This window comes from Fusarium coffeatum (assembly GCF_003316985.1).
Source record: "Fusarium coffeatum strain FIESC_28 chromosome Unknown BRIP53273_contig_32, whole genome shotgun sequence".
NCBI lineage: Eukaryota > Fungi > Ascomycota > Sordariomycetes > Hypocreales > Nectriaceae > Fusarium > Fusarium coffeatum.
This window is the reverse complement of record NW_022157829.1, coordinates 183,504-199,097: the sequence shown is the minus strand read 5'-3', so window position 1 is coordinate 199,097 and position 15,594 is coordinate 183,504. Positions and strand designations below refer to the sequence as shown.

Below are 15,594 nucleotides of genomic sequence, written 5' to 3'. Positions count from 1 at the left end.
TGCATACGATAGTTCTTGTCATTTCTATATCTATAGTTTACGTAAGCTATATATCTTAACCTAGTTCGAGTTCCCAAATCCCAGGGCCTCCCAACGGCTGGAGACCTTCTCCTTGATTTCTTTGGGAAACGAGTTTTCGAAATCCGCTGCTACCCAATTCTTCCCGGTTATATACTCGACGGGCATCAAGAATCAGAAACGATCTTACCACCCTGAGCAGGTGCTCCATTTCCATGTGACATATACGGGATAAGAGGAAAGCCAGGAACATCTTCGAAATGATACTCATCCATGCCAGGACGGCAGCGTGTACAGAAAGCCCAGATCACGTCCTTGAAGTCGTATGCGTTAATATCGTCGCCGATAATGACTAAGCGGTAAATGATGTATCCGACCTTATACCGGAAAACTAAATCTCCGATCTTGCGGCAGAACTCCTCAGAATTGGTGTTGAGTTCTCGCAGCTTCTGATTGTCCACTTGCAAGACAGTTCATGTAACTTGAGACTCAAATGGAGAGTAAGCTTCCTTGATTGGCAAGCCCTGAGACCTGAGAAGGAATCCAATCTCTGCAGCAGCAAGAGGCCCGATCATAGTAAACTATTGAAATTAGCTATGATGTTCACAAGACAAAGAAAGACAGTGGAACATACAGTCTCGTTGGTCAGTCTACCACAGTTGAACACAGGCAGGATAGCGTCTTTGCGATGTGTGATAAGATCGACCGTGTACTTGGGCCACTGGTGTGTGTCTCCGGGAAACACATAGCCTGAAGGACATTAGTAGTCGTAAAAGATAGAAAGTAATCGAAGCTTACCCATGCATCTCTCCAAAGGGACCTTCAGGTCCAGTCCCTGTTATAGAACAAGTTCCCTGAAAAACAATCTCCGAGTTGGCAGGGACATGTAGTCCGCTGGTCTCACATTTAATAACTTCAAGAGAAGATGCTACGAGCGAGCCAATGTACTCAGCTTCAAAAAAGCCATTCGGAAGTAGCATACTAGATACCATGACAGCAGCTGGTGGGACGCCAAAGGCAAGAGTCCAAGGCATGTCGCGTCCTTCCTTTTTCCAAAGCTGGTGCATCTGCCAGATGTGTTGTGGCTTGATGACAAGACCGACAAGGTGGTTTCGGTCATGAACCATAGCACAGGCAATGGACCAGTTTGTCCACTTTCCATCCGGCGATCGAGCAATGTGCATGCCGTAAGTTTGAACATAATTCCCACCATCCGACTGGTGCAGAAGCGGCGCAGGGAGCTTTGTAACGTCGAATTGGTCAGGTGTCAAGATATGTTCCTTGCAAGAACCGGACTCAACAATCGTGGGTGGGATAGGAGTCGATGTCTTGACATCAACCATCTTATCCAGTATGTCTTTGATGGATGAGCCAATGGGAAGTCCAAGATGTCTGGCAAGTCTACCGAAGCGCTGCTTTGGATCAGAGCGCAGCGAGTTAGGTGCGCCGAGAATCCTCGATAAGCCATTCTCATATTGTCCATGAGCTTATTGAATAGAAGAGCTTTGTCATTTTTCTCGACGACTTTTCGGATGATGGCGCCGACTTCAAGGTGAGGATCGCACTCTTCATTGATTGAGACAAGATCGCCATCGGCTTCAAGGGCCTCGACGTAGCTGCAGAATTCCATATGAGGAAGGTTTTGCGACGACATGCTGATGATAAAGAATCGATGATGAAGGTTGAATCAAGATGGAAATAATAAATTAACATTGCGCCTTCTTATAGATAGAAACTGTGATATGATGGGTTTTCTGATATAGTCCTGTTTTACTGCATAATACTTGGTCGTCCGAAGTCACCGAGTCTCCCGACTAAATCATCCTTGCCGGGTTGAATCCGGTTAATAAAAGCTTCGAAGTAAACGACAGTGACCAAGAAGAAACTTCTCTACTTATTGTATTGAAATTCCAGTGCTCTCATCGGCGAGAGACTTCACCTTTACCCATAGTTTACTTTCGCACCTTCCCAATCCTGATTCTGAAAACTACTTCTTTACCATCCACTTTTCCGATTCAAAATGGGAGAAGCCTCAAGAAAAAAGATCGTTGCCGCTTTTACTGGCGCAACTGGTGCTGTAGGCATCCACATTTCCTCAACACTTCGACATTTGAACGTTGAAACACATCTCATCATCAGCAAATGGGCCGCTGAAACCATCAAATACGAAACAGACTACACATCAACTGCCGTTAGAGCGCTAGAAGATCATGTCTACAACCCAAGCGATCTAGCTGCACCCATCGCTAGCGGCTCCTTTCATGTTGACGGCATGATTGTTGCCCCTTGTTCAGTCGAGACACTAGCTGCTATTAATGCTGGTATCTGCGATGATCTCATCTCTCGGACTGCAGATGTCCGTCTAAAGTAACGGCGGAGATTCGTTTGATCAGTGAGAGAAACTCCTTTTAGCGAAATACATTTACGGAAGATGATGGAGGTGACTCGGGCTGGTGCAATTATTGCACCTCCAGTTGTGGGATTCTATACAAGGCCGAGCTCTGTGGAAGATATCTTGGATCAGACGGTTGGTCGTTTGTTAGATTTATTTGGACTTGAAGCTGGTAATTTCAAGAGGTGGTATGGAATGAAGGATAGCATGCAATAAGGAACTTGGCGGTATAACGTAGTTGATACCCAGTATAATTGGAGGTTAAAACTGCACCATACCCTGAATCTTCTATCGTATCAAGCATCAATACAAGCTGATCAATGATAGCTTCAATTTCTGGCCAGAATGTTGCCGAGTTTTCCATCTATTGATATATCAACATCACAGATGACGGTTAGGATCCCCAGAGCGGCAAGGGCATGGTAACGTCACAGACTGCCGAAAGAAGGACGCGGGCTTCCCTTGATACTAAAGAACGGAACTTCCTGCATCCTTGGAAAGCTTGTACAATACCTTTCCCCAAGAGGGCTCCTAGACGGTGAAAGGCGCAAAGTCCAAGTTTTCCCAGGTCGAGCTCAAGATTCGGGTGCACTGGAAAAGCCAATCAATGTAGGTAATGTATTCTTCAGTTTTATGGCAGCCAAGTTACTGTAGGTCTTTTGACCGGGGATGGGAAGGCCAGCGTTATCCTCGGGTCTGAACCCAAAAGTGCATGCCAATCCAGGAACTCCTTGGTCCTGAATCTGCCCTAAGAGACTTTCAAAGTTGCTGGGATTGATTCTGCAATGTGGGGTAAGGTACTAGTAGTGATAAAGTTAAATGATATTTGTATAATTGGGAAACCCTTAATATAAGGGAGAAAAACCCAATTTTCCTTTTAGACTAAACTTTGAGTTGTTTAACACTGTAATTCCCGCGGTTATTGCTAGCCTTTACGCTTCAGCCAAGAATTGGCCATTCCACCTTACTTCTTCTCCCTTGTCTGTTTATTGCGAGAGTAACACTTACTTCGGCTGATGCAAACACCGACCATTGCAAGAGCCCGAAGCGCAGCATTTGCCCTCGTTGTCTGTACCCCTACCGCAGCATGTGTCATTGAAAGCCCCAGAGTCACACTGTTCCCGATTTGTTGCGCATCCTTCTCCGGCGCCAGTACCACAGAAACATCTGCCATCCTGGCCCTTTACTCCCGGGGCGCAGCAGGCACGATTGTTAGGAAATTCGCCACATGGTGCGCATTCAGCAGCCTTACACCTGCCCTCAATGCAACTCAGATCGCGATCGAAGTCCTTAAGATCACAACCAGCAAGACAATCGCAAGGAGATTCTTTCTTGTCTGAGATAATGCGACAGAAACCGTCAATGCATGTCGCATACCCAGCGAAAACGCTTTTCCGATCGGTTCTTTCCTTGTGGCACTCGGAGACTGGGGGGCGCGTGCAGTCCTTAGAGGCCTTGCAGGTCTCTCCAACCTTGACACATAGGTAAACCTTTCTGCCGAAAAAGTCACGTTCTGGGAGATCACGAATCTCGGGAGTGACGCTGGGTGCTTTGCAGTTTGCAGGGAAATACGGCGGGTCTGCGCGACTGATTGCTTGAGCAACACTGGCAAGTGCAATAGCTAGGACGATGCTGATAGTACGCATTGTGAGGATGCAGGCGAAAGGTACTGGGACTATAAGGTCCTAGTCGGCTGATATAATGTAGAGGATTTAAAGTCTTGTTGTCGTGATAGGAAGTGAATAAAGGGGAAAGGATGATAAGTTGTTGAAAGACTGAGGGGCTCTTTTATAATTGTTGCTATCTTTTAGGGGCTCACTTTATTCGTACGTAAGGATGTCTTATCCCTGCAATACCTACCTATAGGCCCGAAACAAATTTGTGAAGTTGTTACTTATTGTTATTATTAAACCAATCATAAGATAGAAAGAGTAAGGAGAAAAAAACTATTAGCTGCAATAGTAGGGAGGGGGTGAGATAAACTGCAAGTATTACTATATGTAGCTTGCTAGAGTTTATTTATTCGGGCCTTTTAGCATAACTATTCCCTAAGAACTCTTTGCAAAGGGGGTTCTAAACTTAAAATATCTTTTAAAAGTACCTAAGGCTTCAGGGACATATATATTAGAATGTAGTAATAGTCTAAGGGGGGAGGGGAAGAATAAGATAACAGATATGAGACTTTAGCTAAGTAACTAAAACAAAGAAAGAAAAAGAATATAAGAAAGATACTATGTATATAAAACTATTCTTAACGTAATAACTAAGAGTTCCTTTATTAAGTAATAATTTTAAAGTACTAGATACTTACTAATTATAAATACTTTAATAGAGAGAGGTAAGCTTGCGTTTGTTTATATCTAATATCTTATTTCCCCCTGAGGGGATAGCATAAGCAACTGCTAAGAAAAAAGAACTGTATTTTACAGTACTAATATGTGCTGTGTCTCAGCGTGCCGTGTCTCAGCGTACCATGTATCAACCTGCTAAGGGCGTTGACTGGCCAGATGCATAAATGGCTCTAGGTTTCCAATTAGTACTTTGTCCGTATGTTCTTTGATACAGCTCCGTTTGTAGACGGCGAACCCCCCAGAGTTGATAGAGCTGACCAATTGGAACGCCACTGGTACATAGCGGTACTGGAAGGTTTCCGCGGAGTTTTGTTTCAGATTCAGTGTTTCGGAGAGAGCGAGGCCGAGAGTGAGGTTGTGTAAATTGATCGAAAATTTGCTTGGTGCTTCTGGACACAAGCTCTACCCCCTTGCTGTTCAATCTGGTCCATCGTAGGGTGTCAACATTATTCCTGGCAAATAGGAGCGGCTCTCCAGGACGGCTCAGGCGTGAAGCTGTTTTCAGGGCGCTGTGATACCATGTAGATGCGACGACGTCTAGCTGGGTTGGCATGACTGGAGGGAGCGTATGAGTCCCGGTTTCTCTTGTGGTAGAAAGTCCTCTAAAAGCCGCCAGGTCACGAGAGATATCTAGAACAGACTCTATGTATAGGTTTAGTTTGTCATCTCTCATAGCTTTTCTATTCAAACCACTCACAACATAGGGGTATTGACAAAGTGGCTCAAAGTTGTGTTTGCTCTTGAGAGCTGGTCTTGTACTAGAACCAGCCTTTTCCGGTCGAAGGTATTGGACTCTCATCTTTGGCCCTTTATATGTCTCTTTCAAAACGGAAGAGGCTTCGGTGCTTGCATAATCATCGAGCAGAACCTGGAGTGACTTAAGCTGCTCTTCGCAGTTTATCACGCCTATAGCAAGCCCATCCACGGCGAGACCATGGTGACCAATCTTGGATTCGCTGGATCTAAGTGCACAGATGTTCATTTGAAGCAGTGCTATCGTTGTTCCTGTTTTTGGCAGCGCTGATGTATTTATGAAGCCCATGGCCCAGAGTGAGGCCTAGAGAAATAAGGCCGGCTACGCCACTAGAGATTAAGAATGGATCTCCCATTTCAAGTTGAAATTTGCTGAGTACGAAGTTCGAACGCAGCAAAGTGCAATTGAAAGTAGTATATATATGGCACTTACAGCTTAATTTGGTTTATGACCACTACCATGAACCACGGCTTAGTAACCTCGCATATCAACCTTCTGTTATATGCCCGGAGTTCGCAAGTCATTGGCTCTAGCAGCGGTTCAGTCCGACTGGGTGAGAATTTAGTCTTAAAGAACTAACCATAACAGGAATAAATCTTGTGGTACAAGCTTGGTACCTTTTCAGCTGCCGCACCTTGCAACGTTAGCGCCAGTTACTGAAACAGTCTATTGAAAGCGGTCGAGATCCGATTAGGATCGGCATTAGTGGCTGACTTCGGTTCTTGATTCTAATGTTCATGCCTTGGGGCATGGCGGTGTGAACAGGTGCGCAGCCTCGAGTCGGAAATACTTTATAGGGGTCATGATCAACACTACAGTGCCAAGTGTCTCTCCTTAACATACATCAATATGGAGAAAAGAGACAATTGCGCTAACCTAGCGTCTGATACAGAAAGGTTTTTACACGGGGTTGATGCCGAGCGTTGGGTTCAAGGTTATTAGCCAGGACTAGTTTGCTGCACTTCTGCTAGGGCGGTTTTGTCAAAACATCACTGCTCTACTTAACTGTCTACTTATCACAGGTGGATCAAGACTTCATCTGGGCAGTGTAGATACAAGGAAGGAAGGTCCAATATTGCTTTTGCTTTGACCTTAGCTAATTTAAGCAATGTATAGGCAAGTAGCGCTATATTTGTTTACTAGCATCCTTGGTAATAAGACTTTTATTGCAGTAGATAAATTATTAAGAAGGATAACTAAGTTTGTTGCCTGACGATCTATAATACCCAGTTGCAAAAGTGCACAGGGCTAGACCTAAGATATATGTAATTTACCGGGTTGATATCGTTATCTCTCAGAGCCCTTACATTTCCTATTCTAAGTATAAAAAGTTTCAAATTTTAAGAAGATTTTACTATTATTAGGTGATATCATACTGGGTATTTATAACTTAAATTGAAAACTGGAAAAGGATGTGTTACATGTATTTTTCTGTTATTCCTTCTCTTATTAAGTTACTCTCTTTCTTTTCTATGCCTAAAAACGTATACCCACTCTCTGTAGCCAGCGCCACCCTTTTACCTTCTTAGGTTCAACCAAGGTATGCTGGCTGATATTCCTAGCCTGAGAGGCATCACGGTTAAGTTTTTGGATAGGCTGGTCTAACATATTTTCAGTTTCAGGTCCATCGTTACCTCTATCATGAGGTAGTGTACTGTTCGATACCAGACTCTCAACGTCTGTGTCAACGGCTAGCGGTATATTGCCGTCGTGCGAGAATGCAGGAAGGTTCTGAAGAAACATTTCCCAGTCCTCTCTTTTTAAAATCGGTGAGGTCACCCATGGAGATGCTTGAGTCTCCGTTAATAGAGAGTCCAGGTGAGGAAGTAGCGTTCTCACGGCCTCTGCGTGAAGTTTATGCATCGAAGTTGTACATAGTCTTTTAGTCTCGACATACCATCCTGGGTTTTGCAATATACATTCTGCCTCGAACAACTTTAAGACAGCGGGAGAGACGAGGTCTGATGACTCTGCGGCTTCATAGGCCATACGATGTCCGATTGCCGTAACGAGCGAACTACATCGGGGAAGGATGAGTTCGTTGAAGGCGTTATTACGATTACTGGCAGAGCTAATCATAATTTGTCTAGAAATCCTAGATGCTTCTTTCCAAAGAGAAGCCTCATGTTGCGCGAGAAGGCCTTTTGGATTTTTAGCAGTCGGAAGTTGATATCGGTCTAGCAGCAGCTCCGAGACTAAGCCTGGATGTTTGGGTCAGCAATTGAATTATGAAAGGTTTTCTCGGCTAAAAACCTACGAATGCAAAGAACTAGCCTGTCGCCATCTGCTATTGAGGTTCCTCGTATGCACATGACCATTTCGATCATTTGATTATGTGCGTAAAGCCCTTGCCAACCACATCTGTCAATGATGTCATTGTACAATGCCTCGGCTGCGGATGACACAGTCTGTTTGTAGACGCACGCCAATCCGGACCAGACTCTCGAGTTTCCACTGCCATATGATTCGCATAGTACCCGCCCAAAGGCCTCGAATACTGAAGCTGATGCCAGTGCTGCTAGAATAGGTGTGTGCTGAGTTGAGAATGTGATGATAGGCACCCTTTGGACCGTAGTCATACCGGCAACTGTCCTTCTTTGACTATATCGGCCCGCAATGAACGCTATTAGACGTAATACTGGTATGTTCCCCATTGACAACGACAATGTACCTATTGTTACGCGCTGAATATGCCTTGAGAAGTCTTTGCCGGGGTTTTCGGAATTTGGAGAATCTTCTAAAAGTGCCCAAGGCTCAAGGTACACATGGTGGAATGTGGTGACGGCATGATCAACAGGTTTGGAACCTGGACGCGAGGGTAAGAGTCTCGAAACAACACCAGGAGACAAAGTCCCGTCGACCTGATTGGTCCGCACAACAAAAGGACGAACCCCACGATTTACACCATTAGCGATAAGTCGTGCGAATACAACAGCCACACGGGACATTCCGGCCAGCGGGGTAGTGGGAGGCATGATTTTTGCTGCATGGGGGACTGGCGTGTGCAAGTCGAAGGATCCATCTGAACTCATGGTGGCCGTGGTCTCGATATTTCGTGCATCATGGCCATGACCTACTTCACTGAGCATGAATCCCCCCACAGACTTGAATTCCTGCAATTCTTGGAGTATAGACTTGACAGTGGGATGCGCATCTGGATATGAGGCTATGGTTCCTATGCAGAGGTTCCAATGTATCGTCAAAATAACATATACTGCCGTGTCTGCGGTCACCATGTCTGGATTGGTCAGCATTGCAACTTAAGTATAGTTTGAGAGGATTAGCTCACAATTCAGATGGAACCCCCAAAACTTTGGGCTCGGCCCCAGAATATCCTCAACTGTCATGCCGACTTGCTTGGCAAGTGACTTAGCACGAGCGTATGAAATTTGTATCTTTTGGAAGGCTGAGTCATCATTAAAATAACCTCGGTTCTTCCACTCAGGTGTGTCGGGGAGCCCGGCGCCAGTTGGGATGCGGTCCATGGTCGATTGTATAATTTGTAGCAAAAGATCACCGATTGAATGAAGAAAGTCTCTTCCATGTCAGAAATAAATGTCTAAACAGATCTGTGAACATGTCAAGGTCCAGAAATTAATTTATAGATACTGGTGAGAGATGATGCTTTCAATTTGGGACACATAATAATGTACTTAATTAATCTACATTTATAGGGTAGAACATTTAAGGGCGTATATATTAGTTCTAATTCCAGTAATCAGAAAATTGCAGATATAAAATTAGATCTTGTAATAGTACGCAAGATACTTAACTACTAATTAAACATATCTCACTTTAGTAAATCAACTTGCCTTGCAAGTATCGTTATGCGTTAGTCATTTGTTAAGCCGCTGCAAATGAAAAAGAACTGTACTTCGTATTATTGTTAGAATAAATCCCGTGACTTAGAGAGAGTTATAAACTAAACTACACATAAGTTGCAGAATGAGAAACCGGGATCTTAATCTCGTAGCTACAAGGATTACGTACGCTGGTAACTAGTTCCCTTAGATGTTTTATTAGTAGTAGAACGGCTTGATAGCAAGCGAAATCTCATACTTCCGTTACTTAACGGTGAAACCCCCAAGGTGGCTATGTTGGTTCAATTAGTACAACCAGTAGTTTCAGTTACAGGTTGGAATAGTGCGTATCGATGTAATCTTTTATCTAGGGATAAATTCCTAATCAATGACGGAGAGGCCGAAAAGAATGGAAAGCATGGGCCCATTGCTGATCTGAGAAATGGAGTCGAGGTCTCTCTTTGCAATATCTATGGATGAGAGCGCCAATTGCATTTCTCACTCTCAACAATTGGACTATTCACTTCCCCAGCATCCCTGTCAAGCAGTAGGAAAGATAAATGCATGAGCTTAAAATTCTTACAGAACCAGAACTATAGTGCAACTATTAAAGCAACTCGAGCCCTATTGAATATTTCTTCCTCTGCCGTGTCTACATCCATGTGCCGTGTCTTAGCATGCCGCGCCTCAACGTGCCGTGTCTTAGCCTGCCGTGTCTCATATCCTGCGCCATCTTAGGTAGGGAAATAACATAATTAAATGGTATTTAACAGACGCAGTCAATGGTATACTTAATTAGAACTCGGTGCTTGTTATATAATAACTACTTGGACTTCCTCTTGAGTCTTGTAGCTTTTTGTAATAATACCTAGGCGCATAAAAAGCAAGGTATAATTGCCTTTTAGCGCGAGAAGTTGTTCTGCCATGCCATCTTGTCATCGGACGATAAGGTTCAACCCGGCAAGGCCATGTCACCAGGAAAAAGAAATAACTGCGTAGGACATCATAAGATAACGGTACGTGGCAAATTAAAAGATGATGATTAGGAGGGTAAGTGTTAAAGCAGAGGATTGGCAGTTGGGGCTGCTTGTAGAAAAACGCGATCGATACTTCCAAATGGCTTCCCTAGCATCACATTCCTGGGAATGCAATATCACCTAAGCCATGGCCCTTTATGATATGTGTGCATCCATCTTCCACAAGCACTCCAGAACGTACTAGGAATTAGTCTCGAATCAACATACTACACAGACTCGAGGGGAGAGATCGCTGTGCTGAAATAAAGAAAAAGAGCACGAAGGTTTAGGGTCACTTCTAACTTGATTTGTCTTTCTACTCCATCTACGTAGATCCTCAACCATAAAGTACTATTTCCAATCTTTTCCTCAATGTAAAAGTATGTATGGCTCTAATGTTCCCTCATATGGTGGGTGCCCAGTCTACGCATATAGGTTGCCTCAAAGAATCCGACCTTAACCCAGGAGGGTATTCAGGGGTACGAGGGTAATAGATTGTGTGAATAGACGTGTCTAAGCTAAGTACACTAGGAAATCGTTTCTTTTGCGACGAAGGTAAGGGGTGCTCATGAAGATCAAACTCAGACATGAGGCAATCAGCAAAGGCTATGTGACAGCGTCCCATTGTCTGTGCTCAGGACGACCCTGGTCGAGCTGATCTTCAAGGGGCTTCGTCCAGCCATCTCAGCCTCTGCTACCCTCCCTCCTATACGGAGTATCCGGTGCTGTGGCTGATCTATAGCGCTGGCGAGATCATACATGGTAACCAATGAGGGATGATCTGTGCCATTTCAAGCAATGAGGTGACCCTAGCCACATAGCCGAGGCTGATCGGGCTTTATTTCGAGACAGCCTGTTTTAGCCCTAAGAGCTATGACAATTGACCTGATAGGGATTCGCTTTTTGAAGATGGTCTGGGCCCCCTCTATGAAATGATTTTGAGATCTAGACTCTCTTCCCAAGTTCCTGGTATCGCTGAAGAGATGGATTTAAGTGCATGAGTGATTCACACGGTGGTTCCAGGATTAATATAAGAGCCTGTCACGACAGCTTCGATCATCTTCATGCACACTTCTCTTGCCGCGTAAGAAAGCCGGATCACCCACCCGCAGGTCTAGCCATCATCCCTGCCTCCAATCAGCAATCACCATTGTACCCTGCGTCAATCAAAAGCCTACATCTATTCCCATTTCATGGTACACCAGATCGAGATCGAGATTCAGATCGAGATCGCACAACATAATGTCCCAGAATCCTGCACGTAACATGGAGCCTTTACGGGCTTACGACCAGCGGTGTGAGCCGTTCTGTTGTTCCTGTTACTCTTGTGCTCCCGAAGTCTCACTCTGTACCTTACCTTCATCTCATTGGTATTCAGCCGACCATATCTGGGTCATACAGACCCCTACTCCTTCTCGCAAGCCGTACGACCCTGTCGGCTGTCATCCAGTGCCATATGGCCCCCTTCGACTACAGCTCCGCCGTACCATCTCTACACCCAATATCAAGATCCAATGTCGGGCAACGCAATGCACTAGTCTTGCTGTCGAGAACCAAGAGCAAAGCATCACCAATACCCGAGATCGCATCCAGACGAGCCTCACCAAGAGCTGTACTCGCCCAGGTACCGAATATAACAACAATGCCGAGTTCGATACCTGCCCTGGTTTGGATTCATCAAATAGGTCAGGACCATCCAAGTCACGCTGGTCTCAATCCACTTGCCAAACCTTTGGCTCCAATTATGATCATGATGACGATTCCGATACTGCTACAGAGGGTTCAGATGAGGAGGAAAACACTAATTCTTGTTATTTTAACGCTTGCCAAGTCGCATCACACATAATGCTATTAAGTCGGACTCAGGTTGACGTTGAACGGACAAGTCAATTAGATTCAGCTGATGAATATGCACGGGAAAGCTTTGAAAGTTCGACTCGGTATAGAGAACATAAAAGATGGGGCACTGTGTTTTCGGATGAGGAGATCAACTATTTGAAATCCCTGTCACTTATATAGATTCTATAGCGCTAAGTTATAATAAGTTTACTTTGTTAACCGAGCACAAGTTGCAAGATTCTGCGTCTTAGGTATACTACTCATTGCACTCTTTGTACTAATCTTACTACTACTTTAATTACTTGGGTGCTATAAAATGCCTATAAAGTAGATATGAGCCAAGTGAAAGTACTTTCTGGTCTAGTTGATTTGCAATGCTATTATATGTCTCTAAGATGCTTTGTTTTTAAACTATTTAAACTATTATCTAAACTTATTTCTTCTTTGCTTCAAGACTCTTAGGTTCTGGTACATTGGCTCATAAATCCTCGGTGTCCCCGCCACCACTGTTGGGCCCGGATACAAAGTGCCAAGCTTTGAAGTGAAGTAGTGTTTAGAGGTCTAAGGTTGCTCACTTTCATGATGACAATGTTCGTGCTCTGTTTACTTCCTTCTGGAGTCTGACATAAAACCTAAAAATATTTCCAGACTCCTTGTCTACCTCAAATTGTAGAAGTCTCGCCTTATGTCACATTGTCGTTCTGCCTCTCTATCACCTTCGATCAATTATCATCGAGTAACGATTGTTTGTTCGCCACTGGAATTATATCACTGGTGCATATTTTTCATCTCGACATGACGCGTTAATAAGACACTGCAAGCCCACTCTTTATCACCCACTATCCAACGTCACCTTTACTTGTCCTTGCACCAAGGCAAAAGTCTACACTCGTCTCGTATTCAGGACCCTTGGGTTATCCTTTCGTAGGCACCTTCGCTCCGGTCTGTTTTTCAATCTTACCTCCTGTATCTACAAGCCCCCGATCAAGAAGAACCCACAAAGTTGTTCCTGTAGAGATAGAGTTACCTAATAATAAGGTTTCTATCTTAAATTATACTTTTTAAGCACTATAACTCTAATACTTATACAGAACCTTTTTTTTTTACTTTACTAATTACCCTAATATTAGGTTTTAGCTATATATAAAATATATTATTTACTTCTATTTAGTTTTTTTCTTCTATCTTTTACTAATACCTATATATTATAAAACTACTTAAGTTATTATAATAGCTTACCTTTTTAATAACTATAAGATATATCTTGTAAATAATATCTAAGATACTATTAATTATAACTACCTTAATTATAAAAGAACTATATTAATTTCTTTTTAAAGAAATAAGAATAATATATATAATAAGCAAGCGTTATAGTTAAGTAAGTATTATACTTTTCCCTCCTATATTATTACCTATACCTAATTAATTAGTTTTTAACTATAAATTATATTATAATCTTTAATTAAGGCTAAAACCCTTCTTATACTTTAAGTACTTTAAAATAATTTAAAATTAAGTACCTAATATACTATAAAAATATATAATATCTTTAAATATAGATTATATTACTATTATAATAGTATTTAATTATAAAGTAATTTTACTTTAAATTTATAGAAATTATTTAGTTTAAAAGAGTAAATAATAGTTTAATTTATCTTTAACTTAGATTTATAAGGATTTCCTTTATAACTATATTCTATAAAAGAAATAGCTAATTCTTTACTTACTAACTATAATATACTACCTATTAGTAAGTACTAGGCTTATAACTTTATAAAATAATAACTAGAATTAAAGATATATATTTTTTATAAATATAACTATTAAAGAGCTAAATATAAAGATTTAACTATTATTTATAGCTAGTTTAGGCTTATATAAAATATAATTATAAAGTATAGTATTTAACTAGGTAATATCTAGAACTTTAATAAGATTAGCTTTATAATAAGCTTTATATAGTTTAGAATAGCTATTATAGGTATAGAAAAGTAAAAAAGATTAAAATTAGTTTAGCTTAAAAACTATAAATAGATTACTATAATTCTAGTAATTAATATAAAAGATTAATTAATTTTACTATTTATTATTAGTTTAAGCTAATATTACCTTATAAATTAGTATTAAGAATATAACCTTTCTAGTAATTAAGTTATTATAATAAGCTAAAATAAATAAATAAATAATAAGCTAGATTTTAAGTAGCTAAAGTACTTTAATTAATTAATAGTAAAGAGATTAGTTAGTCTTTATTACCTTTTAGTTCTTAATAGTTATAAAAGTTACTACTTAGTTAACTTTAAGAGATATTATTAAAATTATAAGATTATTATACTTTATATACCTACTTATATATTTTACTTACTTTAACCTTTTAATATTAAGTATTTTTTAATACTAAAAATATATATATAGTTAAGAAATAAAGTATTTAATAAAATACTTTATAACTTATATTTAAAAAACTAAGTTCTTTTTTACCTTTTATACTACTTTTTAAACTACCTTTATAGAAAGTAATATCTAGAAAGCTTTTAAAGGAGCTAAACTTTATTTTCTTAACTTAGAAACTATTATATTAAAGCTTAATATATAGCTATAGACTTTAATACTTCTTAAGGAAGTAATTAACTCTTCCTTTCCCTAGATTTTAAAGACCTTAAGGATAATAATAAAGACCTAATCTTAGTTTAAATACCTTACTAAGTAAATTAAATAGTATTATAATAGTTTACTAAAGTTAATTATTAAGGCTTTATACTATCTTTTTAAAAAAGCTAAAGTAGTAATATATAAGGTTACTTTACTAGTAATAGAAAATAAAGAACTTTAATAGGTAAATAAGATACTAAGCTAGTACTATAGATAGAAAAAGACTAGATTATAAAAGAAAAGGGTAATAACTATAAAAAAAGTATTATAAGTAATTAATTAAATAGATATTAATATATAGGTAGTAGCTAAATTATTAAGAAGTAGTAAGTAAAGGAGGTTAGTTAAATTAAGTATTTAATACTATAGTATATATAGTAAAACTAAGTATAATATAAGGATTTGTAAGGTAGTTTTAAAGGTATCTAAAGAAGAGTATAATAAGTAATTTTAATTAATTAGATAAATTATAGAAATCTTATTATATAGATAATAAAGGATATATAGAAAAGTATAATACTTACTTAACTATAATACTTGCTTATTATATATATTATCCCTTAATAATATTTATTATAGAAATTATTAAAAGCTATAATATAGCTATACTTTTAAAAATATTAAAGTAGCTTTTAATAATCTACCTAATAACCTATTTACTAAAATTAGCTATTTTAGCTATATAGCCTTTTTATTAATAATAATTACTTACTATAGTAGTAAGTAAAAGCTTACCTTAAAGAAGAATACTTAGCTTAAAGTTACT

General features: G+C 40.3%; 4 protein-coding genes across 4 annotated transcripts; 1 reads left to right on the top strand and 3 right to left on the bottom strand.

Annotated features, from left to right (window-relative positions):
• Positions 1-491: 491 nt before the first annotated feature.
• On the bottom strand, positions 492-1,672 carry FIESC28_01131 (uncharacterized protein; the record flags this gene model as incomplete). The annotated part of the gene is made up of 5 exons (XM_031155282.1): positions 492-599; positions 653-768; positions 817-853; positions 933-1,433; positions 1,601-1,672. The coding sequence occupies 5 exons, from the start codon at positions 1,670-1,672 to the stop codon at positions 492-494; spliced, it is 834 nt and encodes a 277-aa protein (XP_031020694.1).
• A 366-nt stretch (positions 1,673-2,038) lies between these two features.
• FIESC28_01130 (uncharacterized protein) lies at positions 2,039-2,389 on the top strand (the record flags this gene model as incomplete). The annotated part of the gene is made up of 1 exon (XM_031155281.1): positions 2,039-2,389. One exon carries the CDS (start codon positions 2,039-2,041, stop codon positions 2,387-2,389), a length of 351 nt encoding a protein of 116 aa, XP_031020693.1.
• A 1,025-nt stretch (positions 2,390-3,414) lies between these two features.
• On the bottom strand, positions 3,415-4,056 carry FIESC28_01129 (uncharacterized protein; the record flags this gene model as incomplete). The annotated part of the gene is made up of 1 exon (XM_031155280.1): positions 3,415-4,056. One exon carries the CDS (start codon positions 4,054-4,056, stop codon positions 3,415-3,417), a length of 642 nt encoding a protein of 213 aa, XP_031020692.1.
• A 3,611-nt stretch (positions 4,057-7,667) lies between these two features.
• On the bottom strand, positions 7,668-9,000 carry FIESC28_01128 (uncharacterized protein; the record flags this gene model as incomplete). The annotated part of the gene is made up of 4 exons (XM_031155279.1): positions 7,668-7,716; positions 7,769-8,138; positions 8,187-8,753; positions 8,805-9,000. 4 exons carry the CDS (start codon positions 8,998-9,000, stop codon positions 7,668-7,670), a joined length of 1,182 nt encoding a protein of 393 aa, XP_031020691.1.
• Between the last annotated feature and the right edge of the window lie 6,594 nt (positions 9,001-15,594).